Source organism: Atractosteus spatula, chromosome 20 (genome assembly GCF_055471065.1).
Source record: "Atractosteus spatula isolate fAtrSpa1 chromosome 20, fAtrSpa1.hap1, whole genome shotgun sequence".
NCBI classification, from domain to species: Eukaryota; Metazoa; Chordata; class Actinopteri; order Semionotiformes; family Lepisosteidae; genus Atractosteus; species Atractosteus spatula.
The window spans coordinates 10827102-10854255 of NC_142725.1; the positions used below are offsets into that span (position 1 = coordinate 10827102).

General features: G+C 40.7%; 1 protein-coding gene across 2 annotated transcripts in view; it reads left to right on the plus strand.

Annotated features, from left to right (window-relative positions):
* Positions 1–26765, plus strand: part of ece1 (endothelin converting enzyme 1) — a 46702-nt gene extending 19937 nt beyond the window's left edge. For both annotated transcript variants that reach the window (XM_088938155.1, XM_088938154.1), the window contains 17 exons: positions 1856–1997; positions 6663–6875; positions 7193–7317; positions 8130–8276; positions 9571–9636; positions 11625–11813; positions 15021–15163; positions 15904–16018; positions 17589–17699; positions 18011–18109; positions 18786–18863; positions 19425–19528; positions 21218–21328; positions 21945–22012; positions 22211–22401; positions 22906–23001; positions 24176–26765. In XM_088938155.1, coding sequence (XP_088794281.1) covers positions 1856–1997; positions 6663–6875; positions 7193–7317; positions 8130–8276; positions 9571–9636; positions 11625–11813; positions 15021–15163; positions 15904–16018; positions 17589–17699; positions 18011–18109; positions 18786–18863; positions 19425–19528; positions 21218–21328; positions 21945–22012; positions 22211–22401; positions 22906–23001; positions 24176–24352 — 2175 coding nt within the window. In that variant the 3' untranslated portion in view covers positions 24353–26765. The remainder of the gene's footprint in view (positions 1–1855; positions 1998–6662; positions 6876–7192; positions 7318–8129; positions 8277–9570; positions 9637–11624; positions 11814–15020; positions 15164–15903; positions 16019–17588; positions 17700–18010; positions 18110–18785; positions 18864–19424; positions 19529–21217; positions 21329–21944; positions 22013–22210; positions 22402–22905; positions 23002–24175) is intronic.
* The last annotated feature ends 389 nt before the right edge of the window (positions 26766–27154 follow it).

The window sequence follows — 27154 nt, forward strand, 5'->3', positions numbered from 1 at the left end:
CAACAAAATAAGGTCTAAAGTCAGGACATAGCTGTTCTGAGCCAGGACATCCTCAGCCTGTGTGAGTTGCTGGATTTGTACCAGCTTGTAGTGCGTCAGTAAGACCTGCTCGTCTTCTCCGATTGATACCAATGTTCCTGTAGGCATGCTGGGGCTTCGACAGCGCAGGTTTTGAGGGAAACCATTCTCCCATTGCATGTGCAGTCCGTGTTCCTGCTTGCCACACGAGTTGCAGTAACAAAATTTTGATCAGTTACTGGAGTTTTCAAATTAGATAAGATCAGATAGATGAGATCACTTTATTGGCCATATATAATTTCTTGTATTAGGAAATTATCTTTTCGCATACCCCAACTTGCTCTCCATGAGACACACAGACAGGGAGAGAAGCTGGGGGTCAGAGCGCAGGGTCAGCCATTTATACGGCGCCCCTGGAGCAGCTGGGGTTAAGGGCCTTGCTCAGAGGCCCAACGGAGTAGAATTCCTTTGCCAGCTGCAGGATACGAACCGGCAACCTTCCTGCCACAGGCGCAGATCCTTAGCCACTAGAAGAATAACTGATGTTCTGCTTTCTTTCATGTTTTCAAGATAAATCAAGTGCTTTAAGTACTGTAGGATGTGAATATTAAATTATTAATGCTGTCTTCATCTATTTGTCACTGTGTTCTGATTGGATAGCTGTATTATTCCAAATTAGACATTCAGGGAAAAAAAAACCTAGTCTTCCTTTTTTTATTTGTTTGGGTGCTTGCTTCTGTCTTGATGCAGTGCCTGTTATTTTTGCTACATGCACTGCACAGTAGAGGATCTTTTCCCAGAGTCTCTGGAATTCTGGGCAGCTAAATATTGAAAAATTGGAACTGCGATGTCGCAGCTTACACTGTGATTTACTGGGATGTGTACTCATAAATTATAATCCTGTTTATTTCCTTTGCGTCATTACAGTGAAGGTTCCTTAAAAAAGGTTGGTCTTGTTTTTCTTCATTTAGCCTTCCCATTTATTTAAGGAATTGGAACAGTAATAAGTCTCTTGTTTTTCTTAAAAAAAAAAGTAGGGTGAAAAGTGCACTATTACCTATTCCCTTTCGAAACAACAAGGGATTGAAGAAACAGTAGGCAAAATTTGCTCTCTTGAAATCACTTCTTATCTCTTCTAATATTTCCACTGAAATATTTCCATTACTATTTTGTGTGATCTGGTCAGCTGTTTACAGACAAGACATTTATATCCAAGCAATAGTGCACATCATTCCATTAAGGCTTGTTTATGTAGGCTCTTCTGTAGGTGGACCCGACCAAAGCATGAAGTTTCTCTTTTTCTGTAGAGAGTACTTCCGGTCTTTGCTTGTAAATTCTTTCATTCAGTAATATCAAAATTGGGCGGTGAAATTACTTTCCCAGCATTCTGTTATTCTCTGCCTGTAAATGAGATAAATATGGGATAAAGGAAGAATAATGCCTTATGGCTTGGCTGTTTGCTTAAGTTCAACATGGTCTCTCTGATGTGATAGACTGAAGTCCTGTAGCTAAAGGAATTTACAAAATGAAAAACAAATGCACATGAAGTGCTTTTGTGTTGTGTGTTGTTCAGTCTCTGGCTCAGCAGTATGATAAAAAATGTTTAACAGTTGGAAACCCTTCAAATGAGTCAATCCAGCCACTGTACATACCCTTATGTTTAAGCAAATGCACCCACATGTGCACGGTTGTGTACATTAGCATGTTTATGCCTGCAAAATGACATTGCATTAGGATTAGCAAGTGGAGTGTCTGCATTTTCAGCGTGTTAGACTGCCATGTGTTGCTAAGCAGTGGTGAAATGCAGAAGGCAGTGACTGCGTATGTATCTGTCCAGGTGAATATGAGCAGACCCCACCGTGGCCCAAGATGCTGGGCATTGAGGACGAGCATGGAGAAGAAACTGCTGGTCTTGGTGGGACTGCTGTCTGGCACCCTGCTTTTGTGCCTGTTCACCCTGGTGTTGCACTTCAGTGTAGGTAAGTTCCCCTAAGCCCATGTCTTCTTTTCAGATGACGTTATCAGCTCTGTACAACCGGGCCGTGTTCTTAGATGTAGAGTTGAGCCCCCTGTTTCAGTGCCTTGACTGTGATATTCCATGTACATGACTGTCCTCTTGACTGTAATCCCATTTCTGTAAGGATCCGAAATGGAGCAAATGGATGGACAGTTGGAGGAGAAAAAATAGTCTTCTAATAATTTAAGATTGAGAAGCAGCATTTTCTTTTTTTTCTTCAATTTATGTTTTGCTTTGCTTACTTTTACTGTAAAAAGACAGACTAGTTTTTTCTCTGTATGCAGCATTTGAGCTTCAGTTCTTTCTGTGATCTTGGAGACAGTCTGCAGATGTTCAGTCCAGTAATAAATACTGGCCATTTGGATTGACAGATTCCAGAAGTTGCAGGCACTTAATGAGTCTTCCTTGTTTGTTATTGAGACTGGGCAGGGATTGAACTCCTGGCCTTAGCTGTGTTATTGCCATACCTAAACCAGCTGAGTCACACTGGCTATCAATAGACGCCATCTGTAATAAGTACTCACACTTGCCATTGTAAATTAATAAAGGCACTATTTTTCAGTGACTTTTTATTATTGGCAATGCAGTACTCATAAGTACTTCTCACACTACACACTGTATGATCGTGTTTGAGTTATCTTCGGAAACTAAACTGCTTTCAAGCCCTTAAACCAATGAGAAGACTCAATGAAGAGATATGACGTGATATGGTCTCTGTGGAACTTTCCTCTGGCGTAGATTAAGTAAATGGTAAATGTTATCAATTCTGTTTCCCACGCCTTCGTAAAGGACAATAAAATCAAAACCAGAAATTGGTTATTTTTACGTAAGACTATATCATGTGTGGATTTAGGTGTGTATAACTGGCTTAAGGTAATTCAAATTTACTTGCCTACATTATTGTAGTATTTTTAACCATTTATGGAGCATGACTTCAGTAGGCAGACATTTCTATCCCATGGTACAAGTCAATTGAGAAGTTTTTTAAATATTCTTTTCAATACCTTGGTGTAAAATATTCAGAAATTATATGGTACAAATTGAAATCTTAAAAGAAGCTTTGTTAATCCCTTATAATGCTCCGGAGAAACAGTTAACAAAAATGATCAAAATATTTGTGGCTAGATAACAAGGGGACTGATCCATTATCTGTGTGTTGGCAGAAGATTAATAGAAAATAAGAAACAGCTCAGTTGTATAAGAGCCATTTTCTTTTAATTCTAGTGGAAAAACACTGAAATGATCTTGCCAGTTCATTCTGTGCCTGGCGTTATACCCAGTCAATACTTGGCAAGGCCCATTTGCTCTGGACACTGTGAAGTGGGTAGTGAGTGAAGTGAAAGAGAAGTGTTGGTGTTGATCTTAAAAATTGTTTTCCAAATCCCTTAAGTTCTCTTAACTGTCTTTTAACTGCTTTGTATGGTTAAATGCACCCGTTTCTTAGAAGGTGTAAATGTAATCTATCAAACTCAAAAATAGGCAAATCCCAAGATGTATTAAATCAGAATGTAAATGTAACAGATCCAGTTGCTGACATTACGGTGTCAGATTACTATTCTAAAGTATTCTTCTGTCTCTTGTCTAGTCTGTACTGGGTGTCATTTCACAAAACTAAATCCTTTGGGTAGGGGGTGGGAGGAGGTGCCTATAGCACATCACTTCCCTTTTGCACTTTGTGATGTCATGACTTGGAATGTGGGTGGGAGGTGTTTAGTGGTGTTTTATTTTATAGCTCTTTCTGTCACATTGCATACAGTATATAAAGGTCTTCAACCTCTTTTCTGCAGCCCATAGATGTCCTTGCCTGCAAAACTACTTAAAAAGTCGGGGGAATAAACTGTGAAATACAGTATTAAGATAGATGCATTAATGAAGGTCAGGTATCCTACAGTACCTACAAAGATATACCCCACTGTTTTTTTCCACATTTTTACACTAGTTGAGTTCTTAGTATTTTTAAGAGGAACTCATGGCCTTGTGTTTTGTCTTAAGCGAAGACATGCAGATCTTCAGTCATCAAAAATAGCCCAGATGTGTTTTTATAAACTTTTAGTCTTCCTTTCTTGTGAGACAAAGCCAGTAATTGTGTGGGTAAGGTACAAATGTGCTAACTTAAACTTGCACTCCTGGAGTAGAATTGCTCTTGCACAAAAAATCTTGAGTTTTGTTGGTTGTATCATGTGTTACAAGCAACAATAAAAACAAAGTAGCAAGTTTATGTACACTTTAGATTCTTTATCCTTGTCTAAAGTTGCTTCGGGGACTTAATTAAGTTCTTTATTGGTGGTTTGATTGTACCATGAAGTTTATTTTAGGACCTTATTCATTAATTAATGGTACCATATAACTTGTTTGTTTTTCTTCTACTACATGTATAATAACTTCTGACTGTTCTCATCAAGAAGAGCTGAACAGGATAAGAACACAGTCACTAAAACAAAACTGTTCAGTTCTGTTTTGTGAAGTGATCGTGTTTTCCATTAGAAAATAAGAACAGTTACAAATGTCTAGTTGAAGAAACTGATCAGCATTTCTTTCACATTATTTTTGTTCAGTACTACTACCTGTTTTATGTTTGAAATCCATTTTCTTCCTTTCTGTATCCAATACCTTGTACTCATCCACAATGCATATTTTCTTAGAAGTAACACCTATTTTATGTTTTTCAAATTAGGTTGTGCACAAGTACACAAAATATAGAAAAAGAACAGAAAAACACACCTGAGGGCATTTAAATCTTTCCACATCTTCTCACTGCTTTTCCTCTCTTTTTTTTTTTTAATGTGGGAACGTTCTGAGGAGATTTCCATGCGTAACCACAGAGATTGAGCACGTGCCTCAGAGATAAGTCTTTCTAGATAGAAAACCCAACATTCATGTTTTCTGGACAGGTTTATACTGCTGAACAGCTCAGAAAAACCCAGACCAGTGATGACTGATGCTGTGGTGTGCTATCCCAGTTCAGACAGCCTCTCTGTGTGTGTTCAGCCCCACCACACCCTTCTGCTTTCCTAGCTCAGGAGGTATTGACATTGGCACTCGTGAGGATCCTGTGGAGCATTGTTTGGAAGGGACAATCGTGTTATTCCATTTTTTTTTTTCTGATTCCACAAAGGAAGAGCTCCCTCCTTCCAAAGGCTGCCCTTTTGTTTCCGTCATGAAACAGCCAGAAACAATTATGAGCAGCAAAACACTTCCAAAGACAAAGTCCAAAGGTGTTTTTAGAACTTAATGCTGTTCTACTCAAATGTGTAAAAAAGAGAATTAAAACTTAATTTGAAAGCATCCACCTCTCACCTTCAATTTTTTAGGATTTTACTGTATGTACTGTTATGAATTGGGGAGTCTTTGAATGTCTTTTAATACTTCTCCCCCACCATAAGACTCCAGTGTGTGTATAGGGTCACTAGATAAAAGGGGGTGTTATATGTATTGACACAGCTGCAAATGTTAGGACCACACTGAATTATCATAAGATGATAATTCAGATGATTCCGGTTTCAGAGATGGACAGTACTTGTGCATGTTAATGTGGTACACTAAGGGTGATGGAATATGAACACCAGCAATGTACTACAGAGAGTGGAGAATACAAGAGCAGAAGACAGGAGTGGGTCACTTGTAACCGGCCGTCCAACTTCAGCACTGGATTCCTTCTCCTTGTTGAACCAAACGGGTACATGTACAGAGATTTGAGGGGGCATTTCTATCAAAGTAAACTGAACTGTACTTTCAATTTGTGGAGTCACTAAAATTTGCATTTGGACATAAGCTAAGCGGAGGTTTCCACTTGTGTTTAATTGGGTGCATTTGTGTTGGAGATCCAAGATTCTCTTTGGCAGTGCAAGGGCCCTGGGTTCCATTCTAGGGGTGCTATGTGACTGGAGTTTGTATGTTATCCTCCCGTAGTTCAAAGACTAGTAGGGAGTGTGTGAGCCGTAGAGTGAGTGTGCCTTTTTGTGTCTATTTGTGCCCTGTGATGGACTCTCTTTGGAGCATGAGTTCAGAGACTTACCTATTGAGTATTTCATACTTTATGAAAGAAATGCTGTTTCAGTTCCGAGTGCATTAATGGGCTCAAGGTAAGGATTTACATTCAGAATTCTCACAATAGTATTTGTAGTTTTTATGTTTTGTGATTCCATAAGTGTGTAGTAGATATTCATCTTTTAAACTATTGCCTGTTAAAGTTTTCCCCTACCAAATTGTTCTCGGAAGATTAAAAATGCTCTGCTTTAGCTTGCAAATGGGGTGTGTTACTGTTTCTTTTATTAATTTGCTGGGCAAGTTGGGGTCATGACTGACTTAATTACTTTTAAACATTAAAATGTTTAAAATGTTTAATATTCTGTATAATATGCTGGGTAATGTATATCTGAAGAGCATCCTGTGGACACTGTATTGTTTTGTATTTGTAGCTTTCATGTACACCTCAGGCTAATTGTTTTTCAGTATTGGAAATTGGGTGTTTTGGGGGGTTTTTTTTGGAAAATGCTTCCTACTTTGAAAGAGTTCCCTGCTGAAGAATAACCCTGAATATGGTCTGTAAATGATCTGCATCACAGAATTGCGTGGTGCTCTTTGTATGGGTATGCATTTGTCACCATTTTGTCTTGCATCTTTTCAGCTCATCCTCGGGTGTGTCTTTCGGAGTCCTGTGTGACAGTGGCCAGTTCTGTGCTGGGGGCGTTGGACCGCTCCGTTGATCCCTGCCAGGATTTCTACTCCTTTGCTTGTGGTGGCTGGATCAAAGCCAACCCCCTGCCCGATGGTCACTCTCGCTGGGGCACTTTCAACAACCTGTGGGAGCACAACCAGGCCATCATGAAGCGGCTGCTGGGTATGAGCCAAATGGCCTCTCCATCTGAATCATTTCCTAGCGGTGGTGTGATGCCCTCTCGTTTCTTGGTTTCTAATAGTGATCTTGAACCAGCGAAGGAAGGAGAATGCAAGGAAGTTGGCCATTCCTTCGATTCTCTGTCATACAGCTGGGTGGTCAAGTGAGTTCAGGGAAGAGGGGAAGTGATTCAGAGATGGCAACCAAGTGCCATGGAAAACTAGTGTGGAACTGAGAGCTACCAGACTGAGATTCTCTTTACTTAACTTTCAAGTGGAAGAGGCCCTTTAACCCTGCCTGACGCACTCTGGTTTTGACAGAGAACACCACGATGACTGGGCTGAGCGAGGCAGAGCGCAAGGCCCAGAGATACTATCAGGCCTGCATGAATGAAGAGAAGATTGAAAAGCTTGGAGCCCAGCCCCTACAGGAGCTCATTAATCAGGTGGGTATTGCACACACAGGAGCCCAAACAGCTCCTTCAGCCCGTGTTCAAACTTCTGTGGTGCAATTCTTACCACATGTTTTCCATTTTCAGGGGGTATATGCACAAAGAAAACCCATTTTCTGTGTTCCAGATGCAACCTTTTGAATTGTTGTTTTCCTCTTATTTAATAGTGCCAACAGATTGTTTACTTGTGCTTATTTTTTATGTTTTCCTGATATTTCTGCCTTGTTCTTTTCGTCTTGTTTATAGTATCTCTTGTAATCATTACTCCCAGTGCTTATGTCTAGCAGCAAAGAGAATTTAGCCCCGGTAATTAGAGACCAAACAAGAATTTTTAAATTTGTATTTAAATTCAAATTTTGGCCACAGATGTAGTGAAAAACCTTGTCTTCTTAACGTGTTTACTGGAATAATGTACCCCTTTTCTGAACACGTGCAGAGTGAGTGTATTTGTAAGTCACTTAATACAGAAGTCGAGAAAGGAAAAAATAGCCTTGATTATATTGAAGTAACTGGATGCCTGAAGCAGTTGAAGATACGAGAAGAATCAAATGTCTGTACGGAGATTAAAAATATTTTTTTTATATACAAACCCAGCATACCAGGACCAGTACTTTGCATGAAACCTGCTTGTTTTATCTTTTGTAGAGCCAAATTACTCTAACTGTGACTGCATCTGACAGCAGAATGTTATGTGGTTTCTCTTTCACTTTTTTCTGTTTGCCCAGAAAATAATTTTCTTAACCCAACGAAATAAAACTGTAACATTTGTACAGGGATGGTTAACAACAGGTGCACGTTTGTTTCAGACTGGAGGTTGGGCTGTGACGGATAACTGGGACAAAGACCACTTCCAAGAGGTCTTGGAGACGGTGTCCGCCCGCTACCGCACCTCCCCTTTCTTCTCCGTGTACGTCAGCACCGACTCCAAGAACTCCAACAGCAATATTATCCAGGTGGGCTTCACAGCTTCAGGCCAGGATGCATGTGTTAGTGACCAGGAGCCTTCTCTTCACACTGACATGATTACTGTCCTTTAGAAACGGGACTTCCTGCATCTGTCTATGATTATTAGGCTGGTTGTTTATCTGGTTCTGTGGCATGTCAGGAAATACTGTATTGTCTTCACAACCCTGGTTCCCGGAAAAGGAATGCAGTCAATGCGGAAGTGCCACATCACTGACCTTTACTGAGATCAAATTCCAAAGGGCTCCAATGGGATACTGATACATCTTCCTGGCCTGCCTATATCTCTTGTCTCGGAGCCCATTTGACGTAGTTTAATCCATGCCACTTTTTAGCAAGAATCTGAGTCGATCTGATACTGACCCTAAAAGAGGAAAGACTGCAGGTCAGGAAATATAAAGAAGTTGAGCCTTTAAAAGACACCTGTGCCTTGAACGTCATCAGCACTAGGACCTGATAGAAGGTGTATAAGGCCAACACAAACCCTTGAAAGAACACATGTCAATCAAGGAGACTTCAGGAAGTTCTCAAAAGGTATTTCTTCAGCCAAGGATTGTATATTCATATGACAGATGAGATCAAGGATGTTGAGGACGTCTGAGTGTGACCCATCCCGGAGAGGGAAAGGGATCTCTCGTGAAATGCTGGGTCTAGGAGTTAAATCTCAAGCCTAAGAATTCCCTCAAGAAGTTAGAAAAATGCCACATCGGCATTGGGTCTGAAAATGGCATAGATTAGTGTTTCTACATGAAGAAGGGCAGGCCTAGGTAATGGATAGTGTCCCCTTGCAGTTGGCATCCTAGCTCAGCAAGGGTCAGTGACGTGGTAGTCCCCCTTGGCAAAGGAACCAGCAAAGTTCTTGAAAAGGAGCCGACAGTGCTTTGCTGTTATTCAGTAGGCCTCTTCCACTGTCAGTGTTGAACTACTTTGTGTCTTAGATTAACACTTCCAGGATCTTGCTTTTTCATACTGCATATTGGCAAGTGTACAGTATGCTAATGTACAGCGAGTACAAATTTGGAGAAGCGAATAAAAAAGCTCAAGGATATACAATTAAAAGTGATAAAAAAACTCAAGGATATACAATTATAAAGTTATACATGATCCAGTGGAAAACTGTGCGTCCTCTTCTTGGTTTTAAATAATTTATACATCTTTATGCGGAGGGTTATGAGAGTGTGCAACAAGCTACCCAGCCAGATTGTTGAAGCCGATAACCCTGGCTAATTTTAAGAAAAGGCTGGATGAGATATATATATATAACAAGATATTTTCTTTTGATAGGTAGACCAGTCGGGGCTGGGCTTACCCTCTAGAACCTACTATCTCAACAAAACGGCCAACCATAAGGTGAGCAATGGTATTCTCCTGAAGGCTCGATTCTGTTAAGCCTCTTCCCAGTTGAAGAGGGGTTGTCATGCAGAATTAACTTACTTGATCAAAGTACAGTATGCAGCTCTGAGGGGCCTGAGACTTGCCTGCTGGAGCACACAGGATTCTGATACTAAATTGATTAAGCTCAAGAATTGCCTTCCTCTTTTAAATTTCACTGGGGAATTTGATTAATTACATGATGTGGTAATTCAAAGAATTAAACACTTATGCCTCCTTATATAGTATAGTTGCCTTACTTATGCTGTGGGAATCACCCACTGCATTCCAAACTCTTCCACATACTTCAAGTTATAGTACAGCTTAGTTTGTCATGTTTTCATCATGCAAAGTGCACAGATTAGTAGTTTCTTTCATCAATTATAATATAATTGTTTACACTTATATAGCACTTTTCTGGACACTCCACTCAAAGCGCTTTACAGGTACTGGGGACTCCCCTCCACCACCACCAATGTGTAGTCCAACCTTGATGATGCGACGGCAGCCATAGTGCGGCGGTATGCTCACCACATATCAGCTATTAGTAGGGAGAAGCACAGAGTAATGGAGCCAGTTTATAGATGGGGATTATTAGGAGGTAAGGGTCAATGGGAAATTTGTCCAGGACACCGGGGTTACACCCCTACTCTTTTCAAGAAACGCCCTGGGATTTTTAATGACCACAGAGAGTTTGACGTCTCATCCTAAGGACGGCACCCATTTTTTTTTTTTACAGTTTAGTGTCCCCGTCACTATACTGGGGCATTAGGACCCACAAGGACCGCAGGGTGAGCTCCCCCTTCTGGCCCCACTTATACCTCTTCCAGCAGCAACCTTAGTTTTTCCCCAGCAGGTCTCCCATCCAGGTACTGGCCAGGCTCACTCCTGCTGAGCTTCAGTGGGCTGCCAGTTGTGAGTTGCAGAGTGATGTGGCTGATTCATTTCTGAATGATTTTTAGGAGGGAGAAATTGATGTCTAAATGCCCTCTCCCTTTTGATTTCTCTGTTGTACTAATGACAAGTACAATCGATCTGTCCATCCGTTTTCTAATTGCCCCATTCAATACAGAGTCACAGTGAAGCCGGAGCCTATCCCTCCAAGCGATGGGTACACGGCTGGATAAACTCTTGATGGGACGCCAGTCTATCGTAGGGCACACACAGACACAAACACACACTCACACTAAGGCTGATTTGCCCAGAAGATAATTAACCTACCTGCTCTGTCTGGCTGTGTAGTTGTAATCCTAAAAAGATGGCAAGAATGAAATATCCACCACCAGGTATAGAATTATAAAAAAATATATAATTATTTTTTACGGTTTTCTTTTACAACCTGCAATGGCTTCAGATCCAATTAGAGAATTCCTGAAATACTATAAAAAAGTAAATGCCTTCTTGGTTGCATCAAACTTAATTAGTACTTTGATCTATGTGGGGTAGATTGAGTCACTAATCCAGTGTAGCTTTTTCCCTTTGTTGCAATGGGGTAATGAAGACAAACTCTGGGTTTTTAACTCAGAACCTCTTGCAAGGTCTGGCATAGATGTTCATGTTAATATTTCCCAGTGTTTCCTCTGTATTGTCATTGTCATTTCATTGTGATCCTCCAACTTGTTTGTCTGTCACCCACTATCTGATGTGGGGGTACAGACACTTGACTGTCTGGGTTGAATTGGAGTTTTACCCTATCCATTAGAACCAGAGTTTGTCACTGCATTTGTGTTCAGAAGGTTGCTAAATGCTCAGACTTTCTTGTAGCAAGTGATCTCTGCATAGAGGTTGAGTGCCAGGTGGATTTTTGCTTTGAGAATTTCTTTAAAAATCTGATTTTGAACAGCTTTCTAATAAAGCCTTACAATCTTAGAGATACTCCTTAGAGATACTCCAGGCAAGTTAATTTCAAGTAATCTGCACAGGGTTGGGTTTTCTGTTGTCATTTAACGTGCTCTCTGGATCCCCAGGTGTTAACAGCCTATCTGAACTTCTTGGTGGAGCTGGGGGTGCTCCTGGGAGGCTCTGAAGACTCAACTAGGGCGCAGATGCAGGAAGTTTTGGATTTCGAGACCACCCTTGCCAACATCACCGTCCCACAGGAGGAGCGCAGAGACGAGGAGCTTATTTATCACAAGATGTCAGTCAAGGAGCTTCAGGTCAGTCACATACTGTAGGCCTCCTGGACGGTAGGCTTAGGCGATCAGGTCTTATTGGTCCAAGTTAAAATTGCTTGATAGTGGATAAAGTAGTTTTAAAAGAATACATCTGGTAAAAAAATGTTCTAGCTGTCTAAGATGTTTTGTGTAACCATGACTTTAATCACTCAAGCATAAATCCTGTAAAAGAACCAAGCTGATATTAAATGTTTTCATTTTACTGTTCTGTTCCCTTTATTTATATAGTATGCCATAATACTTTTCCAGTAAGCTTTTGTTAGTTAGACAGCTTTCAACACACAGATTCCTTTAAGATATTTATGTTTTGTCATATTTTTATAGAGATGATGTTTAATGGATTTAGGAATGGAAATAATCGACAGTCTATTGTTTGGTTGTTTTAGGATGATATTATCAGATTTTATGAAACGTGCAGTTTGAATTACATGGTCTTTGTCTTCTACATGTGTGCTGAATTGTAACCCTCTCTCTTCTTGCAAACTGATTTGTGGAAGTTTTCTTTTGACGTGAACTTGACCTTGCATGGACAAAGTGTCAGAAGTGTGTTTCCATAACATATGAGTGTTTTTTGTGTTCCTTCTCTTCACTCCTTGCTGTTGTAAATATTTGCTATACACCCTTAGCTGTTGTGTGTTAAATTATACAGTATACGCACACTTGTAAAATTTTCAGTACGAGTTCAATTTAAGTCCTCTTGGCTCTTGCGTTATAGAAGCCAAATGCCTGTGAGTCTGGAGTCTGTGCTGTAGTCTGGCCTGTACTGCATGCCTTTGTTAATAGTGTGAGACACTCATTTGTTAAGGTGTATAAATCATCTGAAAGTTCAGCATGTGGAAAAAACACTGCGGCATACAGTGAAAGCTTAAATCTCTTACAGTAGCTCATGCACTGTTAATCATATTTAGAGATTTTTTGGAAAAGTTTATAGTACTTCTGTAAGCTGTACCTCCTTTAATGGGATAACTAGAACAGCTCAGTGTATTTGGACATGTAACAGATGGAGGCAACCTATTAAATAACTCTTCAGATGAACTGCTTATTATTCTACATTTTTTCCCCTTTACAAGGAGAAGGGTTTTATAGTCCCCTATATTTCTTTTCAGTCTTTTTATTTGCTTCCAGTTTTCCTCTAGGGGAATCATACAGTTTTTTTTTTGTTCAGGCTTGATGCACCTTATGCGTGCCTGGTTCTTTAGAGCAGGAAATGGAACTTTACAAAATAGCGAAAACTTCCTGCTGAATTGCAGCTGGTGTGGCAAGTGTCGCTGGCAGAAGCACAGTGATGCATCCCAAATGAACACAGTCATAAAATCTCTAATGCTTATTTAATGGTGTTCATAACGAAAGTTTGGGAGGGATGACAACAGCCAAATTCAGTCAGCCTCAGCTGTCAGTAATTTGTAAACCATTCTGACGTCATTGCTTCACTTTCTCTAAAGCATTATAAATACTGTACGTAATCCCCTTTCCTCCCTCGCATACATCTTTTTGCATCCCTCCTCCACCCCATCTCCCCTCTGCAGCTGCCCCTTGGTCACCCCTCACTCTGCGGGGGGGGAGGGGGTCCCACTCCCCTTCTCGTCCACTGGCCTGGAGGTTAGTCAAGTGGGTCAAGCCAGTATTTATTGTGACTAAAACACTCAGTACACCTTTCAGTGTGCTTAATTCTTGGGTGGTGTTATTCCTAGTGAAACAAGACTAGGCTTTTTAGATGAAATTGTAAATTAACCGGGCAGTTTAGCCTCTAAATGGTGGATATTTTGATTTCTGTTTTTGTTTTTGGCCCAGTGGCACTTTATTTAGTTCCGGCAACTTAGCATATTGAGCGTTACTTCAGAGCTGTGCAGATTCTGTCCCTTCCCAACCAGCCCATTGCACAATTGTCTTTACCATTACCTTAATTGTTATATTCTTCCTGCTAATTATCAATTAAATTACAGCTGGTAGGAACCAGATGCTGTAATGGAAGACTGCGAGATGAGTATGCTGGCATTATTTCAATAAATGTTGGGAGAAATTTGATAAAATAACGCAGCCTGTTGGTAGTGAGACCGTTGGTTATACAGCATCAAATACAGTAATAGAAACAATAGCTAACTTACTATGAAACCAACTGGACTTGTGGGCTAATGATTTCAAGCAGCATAAAGGCACCACATCTATGTTATAAAAAACACATTTTATGCTCATCTTTCTCTGGCTTTAAAATAAGCCATTCATCTTTACACGGGAAGAAGTTAAGTGCTAACGTTACCAGTGTTCATCATCAGCTCTGAAGGGATAATTGGATCTTCCCAGAGCAAATCTATAATCCAAGAAAAATACAAATTTCTCTCCGTTAATGGGTGACGTTAATAGGTCCAGAAATTGGTGTTTACCCTGTCCCAGCTGGGCATGTTTTTTAACAGCTCAAGTGCCCACCTGTCTCTGGTTATTTTTACTGTCCGTTGCCCAGTGTTGTGTTGGCGTGGTTGCTATGAGACCCTGCTGTAGATTAAGTAAAGGCATGGTAATGGGCTTGTTAAATGAGGTGCGTTGAAAGGCACCCGTTTTTCTGCCCACTTGCTTTTGGCAGCCCAGAAGCATCTCTCGTATTGACTCCGCTTTAGTAACTGAATTCCCACGCTGGAGGAACTGAAGAGGAACCGGAGAGGGTTGTGACCATTAATAATGAATTTGTCACAAGAGAGCATTAGGTTCTTGTTACAGTTTGCCATACATTCTGTAGGTCAGGAACTGCAATGTAACTAGCTTTCCAATGTGGGCCACAAGCATAGCCACCACTTGTTGGGGTAATAGGTTCCAGACGGAGTAGCCAACATTTTGTGCAGGCTGTTGTGCACTGAACTCAACACCCTGTTTTGTGTTAGAAACTAAACCTGTGCTTCACGTTCTTGGAAACTTTTTTTTTTTGCTCTATGAAACAGCAGATGTAGGAGTGTGTGAACAATGACCAGGACAACATTCTATTGCGACCGCAGGAATATTAATTTTCAACAGCTGCTTTGAAGCAATGCTTATATTTCAAAATCTGCTGCTGAGTGAGTGTTCAGGTGTAGAGCTTTTGACAGCCTGTGGTGGCTCTCTGGGTGAAATGACGGAGGACATCCCATGATCCTCAGCCATTCTTGATCCAGTTAAGAGGGAGATGGCAGCTCAGTGATTAGAAGGCTGTGTGTATTGCAGACGCTGGCCCCGGCAGTGGACTGGATGCCTTTTCTCTCTGCGGTCTTCGCACCTGTGGAGTTAAATGACTCTGAGCCGGTGGTGGTTTATGCCAAGGAGTACTTGCAGAAAGTCTCCAGCCTCATCAACAGCACCAACAAGAGGTAAGGTAGAGAGGTCCTATGGGAGCCTCACAGTTCTCTGTACTAGTCTGGCAATTTTAGTCACGAGGAGCCATTAAGCAAAAAATGGTATTGAAATAATGGAATAAATATTAAAAAAATATTGTAGGCACCCATTGTCATAACTCAAGTAATTTCTCAAAACATAATAGCCATTTGTCAGGATAAATGGGGCTTGTGAGTGTCTAATCTGAGTTGAACCTAATCGGTCACCCACTAATGTGTCAACTCTGAAGCTAATCCTTCTACTTTGTCTCCCAGTAAAGCTTTACTTTTTAACCCACCACACTAGTCCCGTCCCCAGACCATCCTCATCATGGGTGAAGACTTTCACCTTACTAGTCTTGAGACTTTACCGGCCTGTCCCTAGCATAAGAGCAGGCCAGCCCTCCTGTTTATTAGGAACCTGATGACAATCAGCGGGATTGGATTCCTCTAATAACCTTTTGATAAGGCGCTCACATTTGTACAAATCTGGAGTGTCCCTAGGCCTCCCTCAAGTTTAGCGTAAACCAGTAATGACACTCTACACTCTACTAGCCCGTAATGATTTGCGATTTTTGATTTACTGCTGTGAAAGGCACCCCTTAAACCATTTTGTATTTCTTTTTTTTAACTGTAGAATTTAGTAGGGAGGCACTGGCATGTGGGTGGTCTGATCATAGCCCACAGGTGGATGATATTGTTGATGACGTGCTTTGATATGACCCTGTCATCCTTAGCCTGCTCAATAACTACATGATGATGACCGTGGTACGCAAGATGGCCTCTAACCTGGACCAGAGGTTTCAGGATGCTGAGAATCGCTTCCTTGAAGCTATGTATGGGACCAAAAAGGTGAGAGAGGGAATACAGGCTTAATGTGGGCAGTATGGTTGGTGTACTGTATCTGTCTGCCAGGACTCTCTATTCAGCCTAATGGTGATTGATGGGGCTTGACGGGCACCTACAGTGTTACAGTGATGCTCGGGAGAGATTCATCACTCCTCCACCGCACTTTACTGGAGGAGAGGCGCGTGTGTCTGTCAGATAGGTGTGTCAGAGGAGAATTGCCCTCATTCTCTTGGTGTAGTTTTAGGAATTGTCGCCATATATGAGAATTAAACATTTGGCAGTTCTGTAGCTCAGTTTACTTGCCACTTGTGCATTGGAAATCTTAATTGCACTTGTTCTCGGAGTGTACAGACAGGTGAAGATGCAACACATAAAGGTGGTAGGCAAGCTTCTGTAATTTGTCACCTTCCTTTATGATCTTTTTAATATAAATCTGAACCACAATGTATTTGCAACGGTTAACCTTTGGAAGCAGTATTGTGTTGCTATTTTTCCCACTTACTGCTTGGGCTCTCATCTGTCATGCTGTTTGTTGTGCACTGTCCAGCTGATCACATGGTCCTTCACCTCTTACCTCTTTCCCAGTACCTCTGGCTGATCTGTAAAGTATGTTAGGGGTCCACCAATCAAGGACTGCTGGTGGTGGCTCTTGGCATGTGACCTACTTTCTCGGGGGGGGGTCTCTTTTAATTCCGAACAGCCCAGCCACTGAAAGGAAGCGGGAGGATGTCCTGTAGCTTTCAGGGGGTACAGTAAATAGAAGCAGTAGCATGGGCCTCTTAAAGAGACAAGCTGGTTTTCTGCTTAACTCATATTTTAAACTTTTGTGTGGTGCTGTTAACTGTTAGCATTTAACAGTTGCGAAATGCACAAGAGACTTCACATTTTATTTTTGCGGTTGTATTCTTCTGAGGAATAACCTTGTTGAAATCAAGGACTCTGGCATTCCAGAGAAAGCAGCATGGTGAGAGCTGGGCTCACATTCATGGTCACACAATAAAAATGGATGGAAAAAAGATAGCAAAATGTAAATATGATGCATGTAGAAGGAACCTTCACAGGCTTGATATTTTTTTTTAATATGCAAAATGGAAAAAATCAGTTCTGTGCAAAAACTGCTAAAAGTATATTTCAAAGCCAGGATCAGAAGGATAAAATCTGTATAAAACATACGGTCAGTATGTCAAAAGTACTGTCACTTTGGTCTTTGTTATAAAAACAAAATGCTGGAAAATACGCAATTAGGGAAGATCCAGCAGGTAACAAGGACGTCTAGGATTGAATGGACAGTGATATTCTGAGTTCACAATTACATGTGGGTGCCTCTGCCATGCTTTCCACAACAGCAGATGGGACAGATATACAACAGACATTTCAATTTTAAGTTAAAAGGGGATCTGAGTGTTGATTTAGGCTGTTACAGTGATGTTGAGCACACACCACGCCGGGTTTCTCTTATTTTTCACTAGTGCTAGGGAAATATTGCATGTTATTCTTTTTTAGAGTAGTGAGATCTAGCCTGTGAAACTTTCAGTACTTGCTTATGGTGGGTGCCCGTGTGGCTGTGTTTCAGAGCTGCACCCCGCGATGGAAGCTGTGCGTCAGCGACACTGACAGTGCCCTGGGCTTTGCGCTGGGAGCCATGTTTGTCAAGGCCACCTTCTCAGAGGACAGCAAAACCATTGTGAGTGTCCTGACATTCTTCCCCAGCGTGGTCAGTGCCACCTGCTGGCAAAGCCGAAGCACGTGGCACTTTCCCCACACATTTCCCTGCCTTGGGGGTTATCTGTCTTACAGATGTATGCAGGAAAACATACACGACTAAACTTGTGTATGGCAACCTGCTTTTTGTTCTTAAATCTCAAATGCAGGCCTGTTACAAAATCACAGTCTTATGTTACATGAAAGGCTATGTTTTTTATCCAGAACTACAGCAGATACAACTCGACTGTACCTACATCTGCCTGTGACTGTTTCATCCCTTGTCTTTTGCAGGCAGAAGACATGATTTCGGAAATTAAGGGAGCTTTTGAAGAGAGTTTACGATCTGTGGGCTGGATGGACGTAGAGACCAAAAAAGCCGCAAAAGAAAAGGTGTGGCAAGTCTGCTTTTCCTGTCCCGAGAGAATTGCTCCCAAGTATTTCAGTCCCTTACTGTCCAGTTTACTGCAAACAGTGGTTTATAGAGTTGGGGTATATCAAAATGTTAATCTGGTCCACTAAGGTGTGCACAGGTATGCAATGTATCTGAGAAATTGCCTTACAAGCTGCACATCATGAACATTCCTCATGGGGGATTTTAGAGTTCATCCTGAACAGAATTTGCATGACATAGTTATCTGCTCCTCTCCATTCGAGAGCTCGGGGCTCTAGCACTGCCGAAATGAACCTTGGATCCCTAACACAAATGGCAAACCCCACTTGGCATACAAACTCCACACTGATGGCATCCCAGGTCTGGCATTGAACCCGGGGCCTCAGCTCTGTGAGGTAGCCAGGCTAATCGCTGCCCCATCGTGCTGAGATTTACCATTTTAGAAATTAATTGATCTTTTGAAACTGGAGGGATCTGAATAATTGTAAATGAGCTTAGGCTCAAATTAATTTTAAGATATCAGGAATAGATTTAAATCCTGGAAATATAAAAGCTGATTCTTGGGTGTCTTTTTCTTCATAGCTCTATAGTGCCACCTTCTGTTAACAAAGTGCAGCTGCTTTATGAAATGCTCAATTCTACCCTCTTACCTTTCCTCTCCATGTTGTCTTCTAGGCAGATGCAATTTACAACATGATAGGGTACCCCAAGTTCATCATGGATCCCAAGGAGCTGGACAAAGTGTTTAATGATGCAAGTATTCAGTCTGTTTTGTTTGAAATTGAGATACAGAAAAAATAACTAGTCTGGTGTCATGTTTTTTGAGTATTGTTGGGCATATGAAAGGTTCATTTTAAACATCAAGTAGGCGTTTTTCTTCAAATTAGAGTATATATCTACAAAAGTAAAAAGATAAAGATATTGACTATGATTCCACAGAAACTTTAACTAATCAGCAACTATCAAGAAGCAGCTTGTTGTTGGAGCACATTATGCAAAGCTTTTGCTTTTTAGTGATTATCAATTGAATTTCTCTACTTGTGACTGGGCACCTTTGGCAGTTTTGTTATATCTATAGTATAAGTGGAAGATATGAGGAGAAATTCCTATTTTAACCTGACCATTCTTAGTTATCCACACAACGGTGTGCAGTACCAGTACTCTGTACCCTGATAGAAATGCTCTTGGTAAATTTAGCAGGCACACTGGTTCAGTGAAGTAAAAGTTAAATTGTCAAGGAGGGGTTTCACTGATAAGTGATCAGATCTCAGTGGGCTGGTGATATGTTTTTGACAATATTTCTCTCTCCTGCAGTACGAGGTGGTATCCGATCTGTATTTCCAGAACATCATGCAGTACTACAACTTCTCTTCCCGAGTCACAGCGGATCAGCTGAGAAAAGCCCCCAACAGAGAGCAGTGAGTAGTCCAGATTCAAGGGCTAGGATAAAGGGCAACCGAAAGAATGAAAGCCAAAAAAAACTCTGCGTTTCACAGTCACTGCAGGGGTGATTTACTACTCTTCCTGTTGTTTTTTTTAAAACACTTTCTTTCCTGTGGTCTCCTATGGTTTAAACATACCTATTTGGTCTGCACTTTCCAGCCCTGGATCGTGAGAAAGTACATGGTGTATTTTATCTTGGGACTCCCATAGTTCACGCTGAAGGTACGGTACAATAATAGGCACTCTGACCAGGAACATAGAGGAGTGACCTCGGACATGGTGCCGTTAGCATAATGGCAACACCTGTGACTTCGAGGTTACCTGTAGACTTGTGGTGACATCAGATGCTATTTGAGTGGGCTGGAAGAGCATTTCTGCCTTTGCTCATTCTCCCCATGCAGTATGGGAGACACTGCTTTGAGACTAGATATAAACGGCTGCCATTTCCAAAGTGGGTGTGTGTAAAACGAGAACTGCAAACAAATTAACGTAATAAGTGTGTATAGAAATGCTGGAGGTAAAACAACAGTAAAAGCGCAGAAACACTATGAAGGAATGGTCTTCACTTCCCTGCTTTGGAACTAACACTGCATTAATTATTACAGCATAGGCTTGCTGTATAGAGTCAGTTTAATAAGCAGGACTTAATAAGTCATATGTCTAACGAAAACCTTCATGGTGGCTTTGCTCAGTGCAATTTCTGCAAAACAGACACTTAAACTCGGTTGTCCCTGGCCCTCCCCAGCTAACAGCTGAAGAGCACGCTCAGCAGAACCTGGGACTAATCAGTTCTGCTAGACGGGGCAGGAAGACCTGTGGCGCTGAGCTCCAGTCTAAACAACGAGCTCATTCTCCTGTTTGACGGTGATAAAACCAGTAAAATAAACACTGGAAGCTGTCTGTCAGCTTTACATTTCCGATTGCAACTTTCTGTGCGAGATTTCACAGGAAAAACGGGCTACTTTTCACATTTAAGTTTAGGTGTGTTTAGTGAAAACCATTGATAAAATGCAGACGTGTCTTTGAAAATGCCAGCGTTGCTGTTCCTCTTAATTATAAAAACATCAGTAGTGGCTGGCTAAGTTATTCTACCTCAGCTTGACTTGACATAATACCAGGTTGTCTGTCTCATGACTTTCCTGTTTCTGATATGATCCAGAAGGGAATGTTTCTGCTGGGTGCTTGTACACTGATAAAAGTGTTGGGCTCCTCACTGACATGTTCAAGCAATGGTAGAGTGCTTGAGCAAGATAAGAGGTGTGTGTGTGTGAGTGACACTCGTTATCAAATTATTTATAATTCAGCACAGTTTAAAAAATGTCCTTTATATACACACACATAAATCACCGAATATACTATATATTGAGTAAGATGCGTCCTGTATAGAAAATGTCCCCACAAAGATAGTTCGACACAAACAAAGTATATAAATGAACAATCTGGGACTGTATGCACATACTTAAATAACATGTTTTTATAAATAATATGTTCTTTTTATATAAAAGGGCTGGTTTTATTCATACAAGTATCAAAATATTTATTTCTGATCTATTTTAAGCGAGTGTAGAACACATGATAGAGTAGTGATTATAAATAGTGTCAATGAGAAGTGCCCACAGTTAGGAATACAAGCACTTGTGAGTAAAAGGTCTTTGACTTTGCAGGTGGAGTATGACTCCTCCCACTGTGAATGCCTACTACTCCCCAACCAAGAATGAGATGGTTTTCCCTGCAGGGATTCTCCAGGCCCCTTTCTACAGCAGGACTTGGCCAAAGTAAGACATTCCAGATCCCGTTCACCTCAGATCCCTTCTATTCTTGTTCCTTCCTTTGATGTTTCTAAACATCTGCTCGATGGCCTAAATATTGAGGTCTAAATCTGTTCCTCTGTTATCATGCAACTAATTGGGGTTCTTGTGTAAGTGTTTCCCTAGAAAAACACTGTTTGTAACAAGATATAAAAATCTTGAGGCAGCAGTAGTGTCATGGATGGTTTGTACTATTTTGATTCTTCCACATGGAATTGCTGTTTGTGCTGCTGAGTATGTTTGGCTAGCGTTACTTTGGTTTTAATTTGTTAGGAAGGTGGCTATTTAGGGTAATTATTGCTAACCAAAAATGTAAGCAAAGAAAACAATTAGAAATAAAAATGGTTTGTAGTACTTTTCCAATTATTTATTTTCCCATGTTTTACTTTAAGCTATCTTTGCTTTTTCTTGTATATCTGTCGGCTTCCCTTTGCTGAAGCACATCTTTACATGTGAAAGTATAAGGAGTGATGTGATGAACCACACGTAATTAAGAGAAAGTTATTTGAACAGCAGGATTAACAAATGATATCAAGTGTTTATTTCAATTCAGGCTTGTGTTTTGAATTATTTCTATTTCTAGGGCTCTAAATTTTGGCGGTATCGGTGTTGTGATGGGACATGAGTTGACCCATGCTTTTGACGATCAAGGTACAACTCCTTTTTATTGCCATTGCTTTTTATTAAAACCGTTTTGGTGTCAGAGCTAAACAAACTGCAACAGTAGTAGAACCTCTTTTTCAAATGTGTACGTTTACTAGCATTTTTTCTTTCACTACAGTTTAAAGCATGTTAAGTGACTTGCTAAGCTGAAGTAGTGGTAGTGATGATGGTTTGTGCTTGCAACAGGGAGGGAGTTTGATAAGGAAGGGAACTTGCGGTCTTGGTGGAAGTCGGCCTCAGTAGAAGCCTTCAAGAAGCAGACGCAGTGCATGGTGGAGCAGTATGGTAACTACAGCATCAACCAAGAGGCCCTGAATGGGAAACACACTCTGGGAGAGAACATCGCAGACAACGGGGGGCTGAAAGCTGCCTACAAGGTGAAGGATAAGAGCCAATATAAGCCTGGAATGAATACAAAACACATTCTGCCTAGACTAGAGTATCGGACTTCCCAATCTGAGTCTTCACCTCCAGTGACCTCCTTTCTGTTTGCTTTGTAGTAAATCAGAAACAACATAAGAATCACTCTTGTTTTCTCTGGTTTGGAGTGAATTTAGGAACCACGCAGACATCTACTAAAATATGTCCCAGTAGGGGCCGAAAAAATAGCGTACATGATGGATAACGAGGGCATCCTGCCCTTTGTTTCACATGTTCTTTCAGCTGTGTGAAATGTCAAGAGCAGTGTTAGAATCGTCTTTACTGAAACCATCGTCTGTGACTGAAAACCTGACTACCATGTTTGTGATACTTACTTTTAAATGTAGTCTTTGGTTTGAGAACATTTTTATAGTTGAATTGAGTGAGATGTCTTTTTTTTATTTTTCGGTGTGGACATACCAATCTCCTGATCCTGCCTGTCCTCTGCTGTGCTCCTGAAGGCCTATGAGAATTGGATCCGGAAGAATGGTGAGGAGGAGGTCCTGCCAACTCTGGGAATGACCAATCAGCAGCTGTTTTTCATTGGGTTTGCACAGGTTTGTCTCTTTTACTGCTCTTTTATTTCGCAAAAAAAAATGCAGTGAGGATGTTGCGGAACTGTGGTCATTTATAAAGCACTTCAATCTCAACTTCACTTTGATTTCATGGAGTTTTTAAGGAAAGTTCGGGAGGGATGAAGGCAGCCGAACTAATTAAACTTGGCTGCCGCAACTCGCGCTAATTCTAACATAAGCACTCAGTCTCCATATACTGTATGTCTCCATATACAGTATACCACGCGTCACCCTCTCCTCTTCTTCACTTGCTTTTCGCATCCCTCCTCCCCATCCAATGGCCAGGAGGTCGGTCCTCAGCCAAGCGGGTTCAGCCGAGTCTTCACACCTCAATAAAAAATTCTACTTTCTCTCAGTCTTTGGCTGCTGTCATTTCTCATTAATTTCCCTTAAATGTTAGTTTAAGTGCATTGCACAATTAAGACGGTGAAGCTGGTTCTCCTTTCCTTTTTAAGGAAAAGGTTGTAGCTACATATTATTTAAAGTGCTTTTTGTGACCAGGGTCTGACCTAATCTTACAGGTATTTTTTTTGTGTCATAGACTGGGAGATTTCTCTATCTAGCAATTTACTGCAAGATCTATATAGTTTTAATACTAAATCCATAGCCAAAAAGATTCTGTTATCTTATCTTCCACACCACCTGTCAAAATCCAGTTTTCCAAAATCAGAGCTGAGAGAAGGCTTTTTTCACTAAACTATTTCTTTAAAAAGCATCTTTTGTAGAGCCTGTTAAATAATTGGCATGCTTAAAACACTGGTCTGTTCAAACATCTATCTAAAATAATTGGTCATTTGATCTCTAACTGTTCACACCAGTGGGTACAAATAACACTGGTGTCCAGGCAGGGATGGTTTAGTGGGGGGGACAGTGTTCGTAGGCTGTAAAATCATCGGCACTCCTATAGATATAGTGCCTTCTGGCATGTACCATCATTGTTCTCCACTCTGTCTGTGTGACGCCTCAGTGCACAATCTGCTACACAGTTGTTTGAGTATGTCATGTCATCAGCATCCTGTTATTTCAATTTGTAAGTGCTTTCCTCCTCTAGGAAAGCAAAGAGCCGACTCACAACAGTGAGATGTTGTGTGAGCTTGTTGCAGTTGTCGCTGGACGTAAGGAATGACTCTTGTGTATCCTCTCTCCCCGACTGCAGGTGTGGTGCTCAGTGCGGACACCTGAGAGCTCTCGCGAAGGCGTGATCACAGACCCACACAGTCCCTCTCGCTTTCGAGTCATCGGTACCGTGTCCAACTCCAGGGAATTCTCCCAGCACTTCAACTGCAAGCACAACTCCCCCATGAACCCCCAACGTAAATGTGAGCTTTGGTGATTTCCACTGGCGTGCCTATCCAGGACAAGAGTGACTGGGAACGCCGGGAAAGGGGAACGTTGCAGAAGGAGGCCGTCAACATTTGTAAACCACTGAGATGCTATCCTTTCCGACAATCCCACTGGACCTCCGCTAACTTCGGAAGAGCATGCTGTTTCACTAACTTCAAAATGAAACTGTGTTAAAATATTTTTTGGGAAGAGGAAAAGATGCAAAACACTGGAAAATGGAAAATAAGGGAAAAAAAAGAGGGAGAACTTTTCATGATTCAGGTTTTGTGTAGAAATGATTATTTTTAAGCACGTTATTTATTTTTATTGTTGTTGTAAGTTCCTGTTATTGTAGCTCAATTTTTGGATACTTAAACATAATTGCTTTTCAGTTTGTTTATTCCCTGATCAATGACTGCATATTTTGAAGAACAGTCTTACACACCTATATATAAATAACTTCATAATCAGCTGTTTCATGAGAAAACTGTGATGGAAGGTTAATGAGCAAGGGATGTTCAAAATAGCAAGTTGAGAGAAGGCTATTTCTCTCATGTTGTGTCTTGTTATTAGTAGTTTATTGAGCAATACTAAGATGCTTATACTGACTGGAAAAGAAATTTCCAGAGAAAAGAACTGATTTGCAGTTCAGTGAGGAAGGCTGCTATGATTTAAGCTACTGTAGTGCTGTATGTGTGTTGTCTGTCCGGATATTAAAATGTTACATATAACCTACCAGCGCTTAATGTGTTAATCATCAGACTGCAGCCTTTCAGGACTGAAACGCATTTACGAAGAAGAATATTATTAAGAAAGTAAACTTAGTCTGTTTTCTATGTGCCGGAATGCTACAACAAACATTTTTCTGTTGCATAGTTCTCAAAGCTTTTGTAACTGAGGTGACCCTTTTTTTAAGACACAATAAGGGCCTCTAATTTCAATCTACAAGCAAATAAAAATAATTATAATTACCTGAAGTGATAAAAATATTACAAAGAGTGCTGCTTTAAACTGTGTCATACCAAATGTACCAAGCAAAACTGCCTGAAGAGTGTTGATACTACACTCTACTGTTCTTGGGGTGTAGTTAAATGGAGTTTAATTAGTGAGCTTGAACAGTACTAGCTGAAATTGTACTATCCTATGGACTTTAAGAAGCTTATTCTTTCATGTGTGATTTTACACATGAAAAGGCTGTTCAATCCAATATAACCACTTTGATTATACCACAGAATAAATGGGAAAAAAAGAACCGTATAGAATTAATACAATTATCTCTTAAATGTAAAATTTTTATGGAATGCAAGAAACTAAATGCATAACAGAAAAGGGTTAATTGTGTTGGCTCACTTGTGTTGCCAAAAATCCATTGGTCTGTCAGTACATAACAGTCAGGCGTCCATTACATCAATAACTTATGTACATAATTAACCACTATTTCTGGGCTTTTATTGGTCAAGTACCACTGCCTCTATAGTAAAAACTGTCTCTGTGGGCACACTGTGCGTTTCAGGTTGTTGTCAACCAGGGCTGTACAGCCCAGTTGCTAGGTTCAAGCCTCCAGGCCAGTCGTACTTTGTCCTGGTCTTGGAGAGCTCAATGGTTTTCTGCTGTTAATGCCTTTTCATTTGTTGAATTGATTGTTTTAAATGAATTCAACAGGCCTTATCCACTAACGGTTTTAAATTCCCTAGGAAACCAAGCTTGGGGATGAGTTGTGCTGCTTGGTCCTGTGTGTTGGGGTGTGAAATCCAGTGCCATCCAAGAAACTGATACCCATTTCTGTTCAGTGACCTGGGACAGGACCTCCCCTGTCCACACACCTGCTTGTGCAAAAGTACAGGAGTGAAAGGGGCTGCTTTGTTCTTGTGCACAAAATTAATGTATGGTTTGTGAAAGAAAAAGGTGGACTGGGTTCTCAGACCATATTCTTAACTTATTTCTGTTTTATTTGTTGTTTCTGTACATTTGTGTAAATATATTCTGATCACTCAATGGTGTTTGCATTGTACAAGAAACAGGTCTTCATTGGTGAATATGTATGGTTGTCTAGTTGTTGGTTTTGTTCTTTGAAAGTTGTCATTAAGATTTCGTATAATGAATGAACACTGTTATATATATATAGAATTGTTGTTTTTGTTATAATTCTAGAACGTTTTCTCCCAGTCTCTTCCGACAACTCCTCTTTAAATCACTGCATGACACTATAGTCTGGCTATTTTAACTGTAGCTCTTACAAACAGCAGTTTTTTATCCTAATGGGATGAACTGGGCTGTAACAATCTGTGCCCCACTGTGAGTTCATCATGGATGTAAAACCAAAACAATTCTCTATATATTGTTTACAGTTACATTTGTAAGAAAAGCCTGATGCCTTAAGCTTTCAACTTGAAAGACTGTAATTAAAGACCTTTTTAAAGAAGTACATTTGTGTTCATGATTTCAAGTCTGACAGCAGTTGCGCTGTTTGGGATGATGGGAGTAATAGGTGATATTGATGGTGAAATGACTGGAAGGGGAGAGGGTCATTATTAAGCAAGTACTATACAGATTTAACACTGAATCTGTTTGGAGTACTGAAATCAGGAGCAGGGGACGTCCATTAAAATTCAGTGGCAAAACTGGATTAATAAAGGCATTGTTCTTTGGAGTGCAGGTGATTAAACCAACTGCAAAACTGTGGGGCTTAATAAAAAAAAGAAGCCTTTGAACTACTCGATAAGTTGCTTGGATCTGTAAGTGACTGGCAATCAGAGGTACAAACCATTACTCTCTGAAGTGTTTTTTTGTTCTTTTCGCTTTCTGTACAGCA